This window comes from Periophthalmus magnuspinnatus, chromosome 23 (assembly GCF_009829125.3).
Source record: "Periophthalmus magnuspinnatus isolate fPerMag1 chromosome 23, fPerMag1.2.pri, whole genome shotgun sequence".
Lineage (NCBI taxonomy): Eukaryota > Metazoa > Chordata > Actinopteri > Gobiiformes > Gobiidae > Periophthalmus > Periophthalmus magnuspinnatus.
The window spans coordinates 11,265,862-11,284,599 of NC_047148.1; the positions used below are offsets into that span (position 1 = coordinate 11,265,862).

The 18,738-nt window shown below is 40.3% G+C and overlaps 1 protein-coding gene across 1 annotated transcript in view; it reads left to right on the forward strand.

The window, feature by feature from the left end:
- The window catches only part of snd1 (staphylococcal nuclease and tudor domain containing 1), a 109,806-nt gene that overhangs the window by 55,022 nt on the left and 36,046 nt on the right, over positions 1-18,738 (forward strand). Inside the window, exon 17 of the mRNA XM_033989641.2 lies at positions 8,348-8,536. Within this exon, the coding sequence (XP_033845532.1) occupies positions 8,348-8,536 (189 nt within the window). The remainder of the gene's footprint in view (positions 1-8,347; positions 8,537-18,738) is intronic.

Consider the following 18,738-nt stretch of genomic DNA (forward strand, 5'->3'; position numbering starts at 1 on the left):
AACGCCTTGGGGTCCCACCGGAGGAGCTGGAGGAAGTGTCTGAGGTGAGGGAAGTCTGGGAGTCCCTGCTTAGACTGCTGCCCCCGCGACCCGGCCCCGGATAAGCGGAAGAAGATGGATGGATATATATAACATATAAGTTGTATTTTTAGGGAAATTTATTTTTCACAAAATCCGAAACCAAGAACAGACATTTTATCTTTAAAGGCAAGTTATAAAAATAACAATAAAATAGAGAACAACAAGCTGAATAGCTGTACAGCACGCTACAACAAGTTTACTCTCGATCTCACTCCAAATCACTAAATCCATTGAATTCTTCATCCTCTGTCGCTTTTGACCAACTCCGCCTTCTCTGGAAGTAGATAAAGTACCGCTTCCGCTTCTGCAAGGCTGACATACCGGTACACAAGCCTAGAGTGCCCTTTCACAATTGTCATTGTGGCAATAAAGAAGATGTGAAATTATACTCAGATGTGACTTATATGTTGAAAATATATAAGTTGCGCCCCGGCCAAACTATGAAAAAGTGCGACTTAAGTCCGGACAATATGGTTATACGGATGGGTGACAACTAAAATGAATATAGTCCATCTATTCAGACTTCCCTTACCCCAGACATTTTCTCCAGCTCCTCCGGTGGGACCCCAAGGTGTTCCCAGGCCAGCCGAGAGACATAGTCCCTCCAATGTGCCTTAGGTCTTCCCCGGAGCCTCCTCCGGGACTTGCCCGGGAACACCTCCCCAGGAAGGCGTCCAGGAGGCATCCTGAGCAAATGCCAAGCCACCTCAGCTGGCCCCTCTTGACGTGTAAGAGCAGCGGCTCTACTCCAAGCTTCTCCTGTGTGACTGAGCTCCTCACCCTATCTCTAAGGGAGCGCCCAGCCACCCTGCAGAGGAAACCCATTTTGGCCGCTTGTATCCGCGATCTTGTCCTTTCGGTCTTTACCCAAAGCTCATGACCATAAGTAAGGGTAAGAACGTAGATTGACCGGTAAATCGAGAGCCTTGCCTTCCGGCTCAGCTCCTTCTTCACCGCAATGTACCGATACGGCGATCGCATCACAGCAGATGCTGCACCGATCCGCCTTTCAATCTCAGGCTCCATTTTTCCCTCACTCGTGAACAAGACCCCTAGATACTTGAACTCCTCCACTTGAGGCAAGGACTCACCACCCACCCGGAGAGAGCAAGCCACCTTTTTCCTGTTGAGAACCATGGCCTTGGATTTGGAGGAGCTGATTCTCCATCCGATAGTCCTCCTCCAGCCGTGGCAAGCTTGAACCGCTGGTACTCATCACCTGCCTCATGAGACCCACAAGTCAACAAGGCTTGATAGGACTCCTTTTTCAGCTTGACAGGATCCCTTACTTCCGGTGTCCACCACCGGGTTCAAGGATTGCCGCCGCGACAAGCACCGCAAAGTTGATCATCGACCTAGGCTGTCCTGGTGCCACGTGCACTGATGGACACCCTTGTGCTCGACCATGGTGTTTGTTATGGACAAACTGACTAGCACAGAAGTCTAATAACAGAAAGCTCAGGTTCAGATCGGGGAGGCTGTTCTTCCCAGTTGCGCACCTCCAGGTGTCACTGTCATTACCCACATGGGCATTGAAGTCCCCCAGGAGAACAGCGGAGTCCCCTGTCGGTGCACCCTCCCACGGACTCCGGGTACTCTGCACTGCTGTTTGGCACACAGGCTGTCACAACAGTGAGAGACCTGTCCCTGACCCGAAGGCGCAGGGATGCGACCCTCTCGTTCACCGGGGTGAACTCCAACACGAGGCAGCTGAGCTGTGGGCAATGAGCAAGCCCACATCAGCTCGCCGCCTCTCCCCGCAGGCAACGCCAGAGAAATGGAGAGTCCAGCCCCTCGCAAGGAGTTTGAGGTCGACTATATCTAGTCGGTAACGCTCAACCTCCCGCATAAGCATGCTCTTAGTCTGACCCGTCCCCCTGGACGTGTTTGCCATGGGTGACCCTACCAGGGGCATGAAGCCCCCGACAACATAGCTCCCAGGATCATTCGGGTGCTCGGGCGGTTCAGGGAGGGGATGAGGGGAAAATAGTATTACAATAAAATTCAGCATTTTGACAAGACATGAGTGGGTTTAGTCCAGACATGGGCAAACTACGGCCAGGAGCCATACATGGCCCTTTGGTCTTATTAATCCGGCCCACCGAATGTGACCAAATGATATTAAAATAGTTAAAGGTAAGCCTTGTTCAAAGTTTTTCTGCTGTTTATTTGCCTGAAATTAATAAATGAATTATTAATTTAAAGTATTTGGAAATCAATTTGTACAATGAGCCTTGCATATGCATGCTTTGCTACATGTTACAGGCCAACTCTCTAAAGTAATACATACATATATGTCCCGACCCCAAATTTTAGAACCTACTGTGGCCCGTGTCAAAAATGATCAGTTTCAACATTAGTGAATTTACCTTGCAGATACACTGCCTGGCCTAAAAAAAAAGTCACACTAATATTTCGTTGGACCACCTTGAGCTTTGATTATGGCATGCTTTTGCTATGGCATTGTTTCGATAAGCTTCTACAATGTTGCAAAATGTATTTCCATCCAGTGTTGCATTAATTTTTCAGCCCTTTGGCTCAAGAAAGCTTGACTACTCATGTTTGGATAGTGTTACTAATTTCTTAAACTTTTCCCATTTCTTTGTTTGGGGAAAACTCACTGTCAGCCATATGGTAGAATAAAAAAAATATATATATATATATAGACAGAGAGACGGAGAGAGGTACAGGTTAAATGCAATATAATGGTCAGCCATATGGTAGAATAATACCTATATCTTTGTGGCCAATTAAAAAGAAACAAAACAAAAAATATATATTTTTTTTATGTCTGGTCCATGTTTGTGCTGAGTGGGATGTGACTGAAATTGTATAAACTTTGCTTCATCCAGCCCCTTTTCAAACCATGCATGTTTCGTATTTGTGCCTGTACTGTTATGTTATGTGAAAAATATGTGCACGTTTGAAATAAATTACATGGATGTCATTGGCTCAATACTGCTGCTGTTGTGTATCCTATTTTTGTCTTCTCACAGGCACACAAGCACAGCATTGTCAGTAGTATTTACATACACAAACACACAGCATTGTCAGTATTGCACAGTAGTCATTTTTCATAGCACATATTGATTTCAACTCAACTAGACGGCTGACATGAGAAGGAACTTGACCATTTTTTTTATCTATAACAGTTTTTCGTTGTATTTGTTATAATGGGGAGCTATTGATTAATTTTCATAGAGCAAGAGAGGGGTTAGCACTCTTTCCATCTTTGCTGGCATGGTGCTATCTATGTAGATTTTACAGATGAAGAGACATAACATGCTAATCTAAATTATCTCTGGTTATCTATGCTAATATAAATTAGGTTATCATGCTAATATAAACTATCTCTTTAGCTAACTGGCTTGTCTTTGAAGGTATTCCTTGCTTAATCCCCATAATTGCTGTCTTCAGTTACATGCAACTATGGCTATGAAATTAATCAAATTTTAAACTGTGATTTCAAATGTTAGTGTTATTCACTTACAAAAAGGTTGTTTTCAAACTCTCAGTAACCTATTTTGTACACCTGATCTACCTGATCTATTTGATCTATCTTATAGATTTGCAAAGCTTTTTTTTGTTTTTTTGTTTTTTTACAAAAACATTTTCTAAATAATTGCTAACATCAGTGAGCCAGAGATAAATTTGATTTTATTTCTAAATCATAGGTGACCAAGGAGCTCCTTCGGTTCACATGTGTCACAGAGCATGCAAGTTTGATTGCACAATCACATTTGGCCAGGCTGAGACACAACAGAGGGCATGTTGACCAAACTGATATCAGGCTATGTATGTCCCAGATTGGCTAATCCACCAGTCAATCACACCCATTTGAAAATGTGGGTCACCGGTGACTAGACTCACATCTTCATAAAGTGTTGAAGTGTGTATTCTGGATCCCAGGCAAACAAAATGACCTTTTTCATTACTTTTGATGGTTGTGTGTTTGATAATTCATTTCAACTGCACCTGTTTATTATCTCTTGTAATATAATTTCTAGCCATCTTGTGGTTCAGTTCAGTGTCTTGTTTTACAAGGGCCCATTTAAAACGCTATAATATAATTAAATACTCGTATTGAGTTTTTATTGAATTTGATCATTTGAACTAGTTTTTTTTTTTTTTTTTTTTTTTTTTTTTTTTTTTTTATAAAGGTTTTGCCTTTACGATTGAAATGATTATTTCCGTCTGATCAACCCTAGTCCAGGAATATGGCCTCTCTGCTGTTGAAGTAGAATGAAGCTCTCCGGAGTACCTCTTTGACAACTCATCTCCAGCACTTTTCCAACACTCCATCTACAACCCATGCCCAACAACTCTCCAGCCTAGCAACTATGCGCAGCCTTTCATTTTGACAAGCACAAAGAAATTGACAAAAAGCCATCGTTGAAAAATGCCTCTGTCGACTCTTTTCCTCCCCTTTCTTCTACCCTGTTCCCTTTCTCTGTCAGCACGAGCAGGGGCTGGGAACAGAAATGGCTTTTTTAGTGACACTTTCTGGCTATTTCATTTACAGTGTCAACTGGACAAAAGGAGGCGGAGACAGATGACGATGACCCTGCCATGATTGTCCCTTAGCCCTCATCCTTTTGCTTTCTTGTTCTTCCAAGTCCTCCTAATGCCCAACTAATAACGCATCATGTATCTGGTGTTCATTTACAAGGCTTTTGACATGGCCTAGGCAATTTCAATCATTGGTTGATTTTTCTGATTAGTACAATGTGGAAAAGCTTCTTCTAAATTGAAGTACAAGCAGGTTTAAGTGCTGATGTATTGATGTTTCCTGTCACCTTATTATTCTAATCTTTTTTTTCTCTCTTGTTGATGACTGTTAATGCCATAGATGGGAAACAATTTAAGATTTTATTTATTTGCAGTCATTTTATCACAACTATGATTATGAGTGAATTTCTTTATCAAGTACCAGCAATTGCTTTATTTTATGTCTGTAAAGTCAGTGTCCTTCTAGATCACGCTACGCAACTGTTCAATATCTCTGTTTTCCCGCCTATGTCCTGAGAGCAACCCACTAAAGAGGAATTATATATGATATAAGTAATATTACAACTGGAGCTCAATAGTCATCGACCAGGATGTGATGTAACTCGTCTCTTAAAAATTAGATGGATTGTAGTTATTGGTCTTATTGATTTTAATAACCAGGCTGTTACGGCCGGATGCAGACAGAGGCTGACTTTTTGGAGCTGCCTGATTTGGGGGCATTGGCTTTTTGTGAAGAACAGAGATCCATAAACTAATTAACTATGTTTTAGCATAGCTAGTTTTGCTGACACTTGAATCATTTTTTTTTTTTTTTTTACCAACACACATCCTAAAATAATAAATAGTATTTGTATATATTTTTTTGGATGTTTATAGATTTGCAAAGGAAAATCTTGCTGTCCTATGTTCTAGCAGTTAGACTGCAGAAGCACCAGAACCAGAAAATAGACGGCTTTAGGCCATCCAATTTTGGGACTGTCCAATCACAGCTGCTTATTTGTAAAAGGTCCCTTAAATATGAAAGTTGTATCTAGGAGAAAAATTTTAAACCGTTACATTCTTAGTTTTTAAAAAAATTTTTTTATCCTTAATAGTAAAGCACATTCTCCTATTGGTTGATCCACATGTCAATCAAACCCATTCGAAATTATGGAGACAAGATATGGTTACAGATAAATCTTTGTAAAGTATTGTAAAAGTGAGTTGCCTTTGGTATCCATGCAAACCATGCTGCTTTTGTAAAATAATATTTTGAATTTTCAGCTATAGTTAATTATTGCAGAATCTTATTTTCAAATGCATCTTGGTATCACAGCTGTCCAAGTAAGGCATGACACATTTTAACATTATAAAAATGTCATTTGTGAGGCATCACATATGTTTATTATAATTCACATGCAGTGACATTAAGTCACCTTGCCAGTCACCAAGCCATGATTATCAACTCTGACCGCAGACCTTATTAGGTGTGCGCACTCATGTTTCTTAATCTGACCCTTTTAAACATGCCTCTAACATCCTCTTCCTCACCTGTTTGCTCTGTAGGCAGCCAAACATCAATTATGTATTGATGAAAGAAAAACTCATTAATGGGCATCAGGCAGTTTAATGGTGGTGATCATGCTTGTTTTCATGGCCATTAATTGCCCCGAGCATGGTAGATGTTTGACTTCTTCTCAACCTGCCACCGGCAGACAGCAGTCTGCTGCTGACAGTGATGCATGGGACCCCCAAAGTCACATTGATTAAACTGGAAGTGTCTGTTCACACAGACCTGCAACCTGAAAAACTACAGCATTTTTCTCCATAGCTCTTGTCTGGCCCTTTACGATAATTAATATATAGATTTATTGTTCAATAAATGATAGCTGGATCAGTATGTTTTGGAGCTCAATATTTATCGTGTGTGCAGTTTCTTTGTAGTAGTGGCGGAGATTTAAGTTATTTTTCAAAAATTTAGTTGTACAGAACTCAAAATGTAACTTGTATGACTAATTATTTTGTCATTCTGCTATTCTTTTGTTTAAATTTGTTTCAATATTATCGTTTACTGCAGTATTTCTCTGTAGCAATGTATATCGTGCTTCAAAATTTGTTATTGCGACAAGGCTACCTTGACGATTTAAAATTGCTTCTTTGTGAACCTTTTTCTATGGAAATTTATTTGAGGTTGATCGCTCAAACTAGAAACTTGAGTTTTTAGCTAATATTATTGAGAACATTGAAACAGGTGTTATGGGCTTGTCTAAAGGAAAAAATGATCCCATTGTTGCCTTGGTTTAATTATTTGGCCACAGTTTCACTCAGTCTTTGAGTGTGAATTGTGGCAAAGCTATAAAAATGTTTCCTACTGTGATCTTTAGATTTTTGTGGATACAGACTAAGTGAATTAAGTGACTCCAGTTCTAGAATATGCCCTGTAGACAGGTTTCACTCCAATGATATCAGATGGCTTTGTCTTTCACTTTCAGCACTGCCATTGTGTATGTACTTGCACTAAAGTGCACATGCTTTTGTGTGTAAGTATTTTGCCTTCTCATATTTCTGTCAACTCTGTCGACAATCCGAGCGTTTATGAGATTACCAGAGCCCATTTGTGCTCCGGCGGGAGCCATCTTGGCTCAGAGGAGGCCTCTACTGGGAACCATCTGGGCTCAATTCAAAGCAGTTTCCACTATTTCTAGTGCTTTTAGAATTGTCACCAAGATATTTACCCACATAGTTTGATTGTGAGGTATTGTAAGTTTGGCTTTAGACTTCTGTGTGCTCATTAAAATGTAAACTTTTTTTGAACAATGTAGTGTGCATCCAACTACTCCAGTGTAGTTTCAAAAATCCCTGTGACAAATTCTTTAAAAGATTTTTCCCTTAAAACCCCTTCCCGCAGGTTCCACAAAAATGGAAATGTATATGTGCATGAGGTTTATAAATAAAATTGTCTACATTTCTAAATTTTCTTTGACCATCTTGCCATTCATACAATGTTAAGTCAGTTTTACATTTTACAGTTTTTTTATTTTGAGAGGGATGTTGCTTACATAAGAAGCTGCCTGTCAACAAGAGCTATATCAGGAAATGTATATAATACGCACTTATTGTCTTGGTCTTATTCCTCTAGGATCATCATCAAAGCTTTATTTATACCTCTTTTTAATGTAAAAAGGTTATTTTTTTTTGTTTTTTTGTCAAAATAACTTTAAAGTGATTACGTGTTCATTAATAAAATCTTTTTGCTTGGGCCGAATATAAGCTTGGGCGGTTTACAAACTTAAATCTCTTCAGATTTCCCTGGCGACTGCACAGCTAAGCAGCCTTAGTTTTAATCGCTTGACTTCTCCCTATCTCTTCAGCACACCTGCCCTCTCACTTTCTCGCTGACGGAGGCTTTAGAGAAGAAAATCAATTGACCCCTCCCCCCATTCCTCTGCGTCCATCACTTATGAAACAAAACGTAATGAATACATAATTAGCCTGAATAGGCACAATTTAGTTACAGTCCATTATGGGCAATATTGTGAAAACCTCTCCCCTTTGTCAGCAGGTTGGTTATTTCAGTCCCTCAGTTTGTTAACTCGTGAGATTTGGTTGTTTACTAATTACCAATAATTAACATTACAAAGGGGAAGATGACTTAATTTAAGATGTTAAATATCATCAAAGGGCATAGGCAACATTAAGAACTTTAACTTGCTTTCCACTAATTACAGCCATTTTTAAAAAAATTATCTCGGCTCTAAATTTTCTATTTTTGTTACAGGTGGAGGTTGAAGTAGAGAGCATGGACAAAGCTGGTAACTTCATTGGCTGGCTGCACATTGAAGGTGTCAATCTCTCTGTGGCGCTGGTTGAAAACGCACTTTCCAAGGTCCACTTCACAGCAGAGCGCAGTGCCTACTACAAAACCCTGCTGTCAGCGGAGGAGGCTTGCCGGCAAAGAAAAGAGAAGGTAGGTCTCATTGTAGTATAATAAAAACTCTGATGTGATGATTTTAGAACAGGCGTCAAAGTTTTTTTTCTATTACAGCAATGGTCCCTAACCTGGATAACTAGAGCAGAAATTCCTTCTTTTAGTTATCATCACTATCAGGTTCCTCTGTCTGGCTGTGGAAGAATATTAGATTACAATCCTTAGGGAAGCCTGGTGTTTGATCTTTTTGTAACTGGTGGAAGTGTGGTGATTTCATTACACACTGCAAAGGGCTCTAGTCTGAACATATGGCTATATATCTGAAGCTTCAAATTACTGATAATGCTTTTGATTTATATGTTTGTTCTTGACACGCAGTTCTATTTACATTGCATTCATTTATTCTCTCCACCTGGTGCGAAGTTACTACTGTATCCCTTGCTGCCCTAGAGATTACTGAGAAGTGGCTGCCAATCTGTGCCAATGGTCTCTCAGACCACCACCACCACCAATCATTCATTCACACATCACTTTAATGGGCAAAGTAACTGATCATTCCACAGAACACATTGGTATGCAATGCAGAGCTGGGCTTGAACCGCCAGTCCTAGATAGAATGTGTTTTTTTTTGCAAACAATGGATGCATACTTGTAACTAGGTCTTGGCTCTTTGGGGGTTTCTTGATAGATTGTGCCTCATCTTGCTCTGGTCTGACCTTGGTCTGCATTATTATTATGGCTCCACTCTTCAGCCCAACCACATGCTTGATCTGCCACACCAGCTGTCACAAGTGTCCTCATTCGTTTTTATTATTTGAACTTTAATTATTGAACATAAATGAAGCCTTTCTAAGGCTAGTTTTATACACATTAAATATGTTTTGTGGTATTTATGGTGGAGTGAGTTTTAGGGATTGGACAGTAAACTAGAGTATTGGTAATTGTGATTAAAGAAAAGGGAAACAATAATTGTTCCTGATACATTGTGGTACATCGTGTTTTATAATAATAAAATTGTTAATGTATTTTTAACTTGATGTATAGTCATTTGAATGTATTTCCAGAACATTTTAAATGATTTTACCCCTGAGAAACATAACACAAATCTTAAATATCGTCCCATGCCTTGTGAGTTTGCTGGTCCTCTAATTTGAGGGACTGCAGTCCCAGATTTTCACTCCGTCCCGTTACATAAATGATGATGCATCCTTGGACAACACACTTCACCCATCTCTGAGCGTTTAACAATTTGAAGTCAAAATTGTGGTGGTCAGGTGCACTTTTGTATCCTTTGACACTGAAAGAAACTGCCTGCCATGTGAATACACAGGTCTTGCCACGTTAAATGCAACTCCTGCCCATTCTTGACACCGCTGTCAATTTCACTAGAAGTCTGTGGCAGTCCTTTGCAGCAGTGAGACAGATAGGCTTTCAGCACAAGGTTTTGACTTGAGCTAACCTGAGTGTGGACAGAGGAGCAATGATGCCTGGGTTGAACAAGCATTGATTATGTTTGATGTTATTTGGCTACAAGCAGCGCAGATCTTGAATATTTTGTTCTGTTTGTGTGTATTCATCAAACACTTTTTTCATACAGCATTTAGTCTATGTAGGTGCAAACTATGCAATGTACAGACAGGAGTTGGGACTGGGCGCTCTAATTAACCCTCAGAGACTATTGAGGGAAAAGTATCCGGTTGGCGTTTTTCCTGTCTTTCTTTGAAGTGGTGCCTTGTCCTAATAGTCTGAATAGGCCAGGGCTAGGTGGAGCAAATTGTGCATCTTCCGTCAACCATTTTGTGTGTGCCCTTCTGCTGTCCCTCTGGCTGTGGATGAGGAAGACGTGCGCTACTGCTGCGTCAGGCATCCTTGCTGCTACAATAGGGGTGTGAGGAATAGGAGTCAGTGGGTGTGTACAAGTGCTCATTAAGGAGAAATTTGGTTGTCCTGCTGGGACCAAGGACACACCAGGGGGTTGATGCTTGCTGGGGCAGCATACTGAGCCAAACAAGTTTTTGCTTAAATTGATGTTACATAATGGCTCTTTTGTTGTAAATGGGACCAATAGGAGAATTTAGTGTGTGTAAATTAAATTTGGAGAATGAGTTTTTGCATCTAATTTCATAGTTTCAAAGCTGACAAAAGTGGTATGTTCTAAAGAGAGGTTGGTATACTATGATGGAGAATATCTCTATGCCATTAAGCACTGTACTAATGCTATATTGCACACTGTCTGCTTTGTTTTCATAAGGCATTCCTCACTTTAAATCATTCTTTCTCTAAAAGCCAAGCTAATACTAACAACATGGCAAAGAAACATGCTAAATGAGTCAACAGTCGCCTCTCGGTTATAAGTCAAGTGTGCAGTCTTCACGTTTTTTTCCTCCAGTAATTATCCAACCTTGAAGGAGATTAACACACTCTGATGGGCCTGAGAGGGATCGTGGAAGATGGAACAGAGAGGGAGGGAACAAAAGTGGATATGACAGACCATGTTAAAGATATTTCATGTCACAGGCCTCTTCTTTCATCAGCGCCCACCCCTTTCCTGCAGACCTGCTCCGCCTCCTCACACACCACTCTTCTCCTTTTAATCTTTCCCCTCCACACATCTCGATGCACACTTGTTCACCCAACATTTTTCCATTGCCCTCCTTGAATAATCACCCCCCTTATTAGCCGGATTAATGTCTTGTCCAATGCCCAGTGTCACGCCCCTCCTCCAAGGCTTAAATTTGGGTGCACAGAGGAGATTGTCTGCCCATTAAAGTGTGCTTTGACTTGGTCACAATGAGTCAAATTCCATTCCACTTGTACCTTTCTTGGAAAAATAAAGTCTCTGAAAGCGAAAAATACAGGAGCTGCCGTTTCTTATACTTCACTTGTCCATCAACACGGTCCATCAAAGGTCTCCAAGCTGCATCGTTTTGACATTGAGCTCAGTGATGTGTCCTTGGCAGAGTCTGATTGAAGTACGTAATCTTGTTTTTACTTCTTTTGGGTACAGTCCAGGGTTTCGGGTCTGGCCAACATTGACAATTGCCCTTCCCATGGGCCAATGAATTACAATATGCATTAAATAGTCATCATGCATTTTCAGCATGCTTGATTATAACCTTGATTCAATGTCTGTGGAAAGTGGCTACCTGGACCATCTTAACAGTGCTTTTAACAACACATTTTACCGTTCACTGTTTCTTCTGCTTTTTGGGGCCGTGCGAAAACCTGCATCTCCCAGTTGTCCAGTCTAAGATATGACTTCTCAGCAGTCAGCACATCACACACCTGGCTGAACAGAAACACACTGTGGATGAATCAACATAATTGGGCTTTTAGTGCAGCTACTAGGTTTGTGTCTTTAGGTTCAGGACAATGAAGGTTTAGCTTTATTCTTATGGTCTGTTTATATAGTTCAGTTGTGCTGAAACTGAAAATCTTGTTTGATTAACTGATTATTTGATCACTGAAATAAATTTTTAGTTTAGTAATTGGAATAGTTTAATTTTAGTACTTTTGTTTGGGTTTTACACGGGCTCCAAAACATGCCATGTGCTACTGAAAGAACGTGTTTTATTAACATATAATTATTTGGTCAACACTGAAAATGGAAGAATGTATATTTTGAGGTTTTGATGAAAATCATTCCATGTAGTACCCACCTATAATATGGTTTTATAATATATAACTACTCTTATTTAAAATAGCACTACTAGTTAGGTCTTTTATTACCACTCCCCATGTTTTAACCAGAGATCAAAAATTTTTAATGCTGATATTTTTCATTGATCATTACAATAAGCCAAAATACAGGTACAATACATTAGTATATCCCCCATCTACTTAAGGAAATATGGTATTGAAATGTAAACATGCATCACGTCTGAATGTTTTACCATCATAAGTAACAACACTGATGTCCTTTGCCCCTTAAGTTGTAAAATGTATCAAAGTATTAATACTGGTTGTTTTCCCCTGAGATTACCTTAGTGCACCATTTAATCATTTTATTTGCCTTTTGGAGCTCATTCAAAAACATATATTGTGTAGCTTTAGAATCTGAACTCCAGCCTATGAAACAATCTGCCTCTGCACCAAGTGCCAGCATCAGAAACTCTTTGAAATTATTTTAACAAGTGTGGATATTTGACAGAATTTCCATTTGTCTGTAAAGCTGCTCTAAGGCTTTTGGATGGTTTTAGTCATATATTTGAGTATGGTGTAAAATTACTGTGGGGTTATTTCACAAATTTTATATTTTGGTACTGACATATTGTCAACCATTTTACAAATAAAAACAGTTTTAATTGGCATTAGCAAAATACTATTGGCAAAATCCCACAGATTGCCCCATATATGACCAGACCCAAGCACACTGAGCAGTGAACATTTGTCTCTGCTGCCACTGAGTCAATAGTGGAGAGATGGAGTTTGTCGCATTGGTGGCATGTGTGCAATGGCAGCAGGATCACAGCAAGGGGACATTATTGCCTGCAGGGAGGATACAATGGAGGAGATGACCCATGTGAGACCTCTGCGGAAAATACATTTTTGAAAAAGATAGAGATTTTGCTATAAACCAACAAACTCTGAAGTATGTCATTGGCTGTACTGTGCCTTTGTCCCATGTGAACATTTGTGTTGTGCTTACTATTACCCTCCTGCTGCACTCCGTTATCTCTTGCCCTCATCTTTTTCTTCAGCAGTGTGCTCGCAAAATGAACCACCTAGCACACAAAAGCAAAGTGCTGACGGAGTCTTTTTCATGTGGCTAAAAGATTACATAATATGATTTTCAGTGCACTGTGTACACATCAGCACACACAAAGTTGCTTCCAGATAGAGAAGCAGCCCACGTGCTCCTATCATACTCTCACTGTCTCTTCGCGCGCACTGGGACGCACTGAGCATGTGCAAAGCCACAGTGGAGAGCCACAGTGCCGACAGACGTACACATGGGCACTCTCTGGGGACTGCCCCCTGCTGCTGATGGCAAGCCGGACCCTGTGCCCTGAGGCGCAGAGAGGACCAAAGAGAAAGATCAGTGGAGCTAGTCATGTGTGTGTTAGACTTGTACCCCAACCCCCAGTTCCTTCTCACTCTCATCCTTGTTTCCCCAGATGGAAGCTGCACACTCAGCAGTCTGTCAGCTCCACTTGGACCTCTGTGAATATGCAGACAAACATCCTGTCTTTCTCTCGCTGTCCAATACAGGGCCATGCTTGGGTCTCACGACAGACACCTTCACAAGTCATGTGGCCAGCATTCAAACACACATCTGTGAGCCTGTTAATGTGGCAGACATGTCCACTCTCTCACCTACTGTGTGCTAAATTATGCAAATACAGTGAAGCAAATAAGTATTTGAACACCCTGTGATTTTGCAAGTTCTCGCACTTAGAAATCATGGAGGGGTCTGAAATTTTCATCTTAGGTGCATGTCCACTGTGAGACATAATCTAAAAAAAAATCTGGAAATCACATTATATGATTTTTTAAAAATGTATTTGTATGTTACTGTTGCAAACAAGTATTTGAACACCTGTGAAAATCAATGTTAACATTTGGTACAGTAGCCTTTGTTTGCAATTACAGAGGTCAAACGTTTCCTGTAGTTTTTCACCAGGTTTGCACACACTGCAGAAGGGATTTTGGCCCACTCCTCCACACAGATCTTCTCTAGATCAGTCAGGTTTCTGGGCTGTCGCTGAGAAACAGAGTTTGAGCTCCCTCCAAAGATTTTCTATTGGGTTTAGGTTTGGAGACTGACTAGGCCACTCCAGAACCTTGATATACTTCTTATGAGGCCACTCCTTGGTTATCCTGGCTGTGTGCTTCGAGTCATTGTCATGTTGGAAGACCCAGCCACGATCCATCTTCAACGCTCTGAGGGAAGGAAGTTGTTCCCCAAAATCTCGCAATACATGGCTCCGGTCATCCTCTCCTTAATACAGTGCAGTCGTCCTGTCCCATGCACAGAAAAGCACTCCCAAAGTATGATGTTTCCACCCCCATGCTTCACAGTAGGGATGGTGTTCCTTGGATGGTACTCATCATTCTTCTTCCTCCAAACACGGCAAGTGGAATTAAGACCAAAAAGTTCTATTTTGGTCTCATCTGACCACATGACTTTTCCCATGACTCCTCTGGATCATCCAAATGGTCATTGACAAACTTAAGACGGGCCTGGACATGTGCTTGGTTTAAGCAGGGGATCCTTCCGTGCCATGCATGATTTTAAACCATGACGTCTTAGTGTATTACTAACAGTAACCTTGGAAGCGGTGGTCCCAGCTCTTTTCAGGTCATTGACCAGCTCCTCCAGTGTAGTTCTGGGTTCATTCCTCACCTTTCTTAGGATCATTGAGACCCCACGAGGTGAGATCTTGCATGGAGCCTCAGTCTGAGGGAGATTGACATCATGTTTAGCTTCTTCCATTTTCTAATAATTGCTCCAACAGTGCATCTTTTTTCACCAATCTGCTTGGCAATTGCCCCGTAGCCCTTTCCAGCCTTGTTGAGGTTTACAATTTTGTCTCTTGTGCATTTTGACAGTTCTTTGGTCATGGCCATATTATTAGTTGGAGTCTTACTGATTGTACGGGGTGGACAGGTGTCTTTATGCAGCTAAAACAGGTGCTTCTAATTTAGGATAATAAGTGAAGTGGAGGTGGACTTTTTAAAGGTGGACTAACAGGTCTTTGAGGGTCAGAATTCTAGCTGATAGACAGGTGTTCACATACTTATTTGCAGCAGTAACATAAATAAATTATGACCCCTCCATGATTTCTAAGTGGGAGAACTTGCAAAATCACAGGGTGTTCAAATACTTATTTGCCTCACTCTACATGAGTTGGAGAATTGCACACTGACATTCAATGCCATTTAGAAATGTTTTTAAGCATAAGGACAAAGAAACCCCTTTATAACTTTTGATGAAGCAAATTCATGTTTTGCTTACTATATAAGCATTAAGAAAAGTAATTTTCTTGAACTTCTTTGGGTGTATTGGTGCTGTGCATACAAATGTGTTGGTTTGTACTTAGATGCATGGGCCTGTTTGTCCTTGGCCTGTGTTTTCCCTTATCCTGTCATGCAGAGGTTTCTTGTGGGCTCTTTGCAGAGGTCCTCAGGGGCAGGTTTGTGGCAGCCTCTGGTTCATCAGTGCAGAAATAACTCAGCCCTCCTGCCTCCTGCCGCCTACACCCCACCCCTTCACTCTGGGGAGAAGGCCATTGGAGGAGACTGGAGGTGAAGCATTGGCAGGAAGCATAACGTGATGACATGGTGTGTTGCATTATGCCTGATTAACACATGCTCATCTCTGCGGCTCCAAATACAAAATACTGATATGGAGGTCAGGCTGCTCTCGTCGTCTTCTCATCCTTGGCCAAAAATCTCTTCCATGTCTTGAAATGTGCATAACCTGCGCTGGCGTTTTCTCTACTTTGGGACATTGTAAGGAATCACTTTTCTGTATGAGTTACTGTGGCTGGCTTTTGCATCTAACAAACATTTAAGACAACATTTGATTTTTGACATGATTTCTAGCATTGTTGGAGCTGGAGACATTTGTCACAATGAGGGACAAGGAGACACTGGACAAACTGCTCTTCATCATGGATACTTCTACTCACTCAGTACATTGGACTATAGAGGGACTGTGGAGCTCATTCACCAACAGACCATACTCCACCCAACTGTACAACAACTCACCCATGTCATGGATAACCCTATGTCATGTCGATCACTATTTAATCTTTGCACTTTTTCTCTGTACCTACCTCTTGTATATAGCTGAGGTATACTTTGTATTTACTATATTTTTTTATTTTTTTACTTGTACGTATACAATTGTATAATTATGGCTTATTTGACACCAGTCAAATCCCTTGTGAATCAGTAAAGTTTGTCAAAGTCTAAGTAACGTTACATTATAACAGTAAGAGTGCCTACTTTGAGTTTGCCCTGTTCATATGTTGTTGATGCACTGAACTAAGCATATCGTGCCATTACAGAAATGTTCTGCAGGGTGGAGCTGTAGGGATGGCCTTTCTCTTGCAGATAACTGGCATTTGTGTGGAATAGCAGGCATCAGACTGAAAACTTTAAGCTCCATTGTGATTTCATGAAAGAAAGATTTGTGTATTCAATAAACTACATAACGTTAGACCATTTACACACTTTGACTTTTTTGGGACCTCACCTTGGAGCAATACTTTAACTTTTTAATATGGGTCAGTAGTAAAAAATATCCCACGCTGTCTTTCCTCTTTCTGCTTCCATAGCTCTTTCACTTTCTCTGCTCCCTCATCACATATGATATTCGCTGCTTAATGACATTTCTGTTTTTGTTGCCCATGAAAAGCAGCAGTTCACGTGTTTTCAAATTCATGATTAACACATGCAGCCATGTAGTTACATCGTCTTTTCCCTTCTGATATTGCAGGTATATTCAGGCCAAAGGGATTGTTGCCAGAGTGCGCAGAAGTAGCTTATATCCAGTGTGGAGGCTCACGGCTCATCAGCTCTGTTTATTACTCGCTCATAGACACGGAGTGCTCCACGCGTTGGCAGGCTGGTCGTGGTTGAGCGGCCAGTGCTACTCCTAAATGCCTTTGCTTATTCCAATTCTATTTGCCTCATCACCCCCTCTGCTACTACCTTGTGTGTCCTCCAATCATTTATCCAGTTCACAGGGACTGCAGATGGAATCTTTTTTTTTATTTTTATTTTTTTTATTAGTTCCATTTTATGTTCTCACACATCATCCTTATAATTTATCTTAACAGCATTGCTTTTCTTTCTGTGTCTGATATTAAGATTTTATTCTGTTTTTTACACTTTTGCAGTGTAATGCATTTACTTTAATTTTACATTAAATAATTGCATTTTTTGTCCTTAACTGTAAAGCAAATATCTTGAGGGCTATATACATTTTTCTTTTTTCCCTTAATTTTCTTAATTCCTTATGGAATTCTCTCTATGCAAGTCAAAGTTTCTCCCCATGACCTTCTTTGTCAGCTGCCATTTTTATCTGACAGAAGATTATTTTATAGGCTCCACCATGAACAAAAAGATCTGATTGTCAAGCACTGTGGTTGTAAGGAAAGTAATGTGTAAAAACAATATTCTGTATGGAATCTCTTGCTGTTTAATCAACAGTATGTTTAATCAACCACATTCTTGTATCCTGGAGTTGCAGAATTTAAAAGACTGGCAATGGCAGCATCCTTAGCAAATCTTTCCCTAGAATAAATCCAATAATGACAATATCTGTTCTCCATCTGTTCCGTGATTAGCTCTGTCATCATTATGTTAATGTTTAACTTGTATTTCATTATAGATCGATACATTTTGAAAAAGTATTTTAAGTCACTTTTTGCAAAATAAACTTTAAAATGGATGTTATTGTTAAGCAAGTGGGAATACAAATGTTGGATAGCTGAAATGAAATAACCTCTTTTTTCAGAATAAGCATACAAAATCTCCTTAGAATTCAGTAATTTGGGTCAGTCAAATTTTGCCGTTTTCGCTTTCTGGCTGGCTCGCCTGAAGAAAATCTAGTCTATTTTCTAGGTCCACTCAGTGCCGGCTTTGGGACTTTGTCTTTCCCCCTCTCTCACTCTTCCCTCTCTTCCCTCTCGGCCGCCTCAGGGAGCGACTGTTACATAAACATGCTCTCGTCATCGCTGTACTTCCGATTCCCACTGTTCAGTCTCACTCAGTTTCTTCACTCAAATTAGATTATTTTTTATACCTTTTTATGTTCAGCGCAAAGCACATTTTAGTTTTTTATACTTTTCTGTTGCTTTATTTGTCCATTCCTTTTTCCAAGATAATTTTGAATCCACAAGTATATAATATTACGATTACAAACTCTATAGGGCAGGCCAATGATTTTTGATACAGATGGTATGCAGCTAAAATTAATATTGTTAAAAGGCAAATTTATGTTGTAAAACAATGAGTTCTTGGGTCTTGTCACTAAAGGAAACAATCAAGTTCAACATTTGTGAATTTACCTTTGCCTAGATATTTGTCATTATTGCACAGTGCAATCAACTGGAAAAGTAGCTCTTGACCTCATCTGGGAGTATGATATCATCACATACTAGAATCTGGAAACGATCAATACTGAATATACTATATAGTCTGAGTGACTTTAGGGGATGTTACCTTTGATGTAATAATAGTGGCGTCTTTCTCTAAGTCCTTCCTTTCCCATCTCTACTTCCTATTGC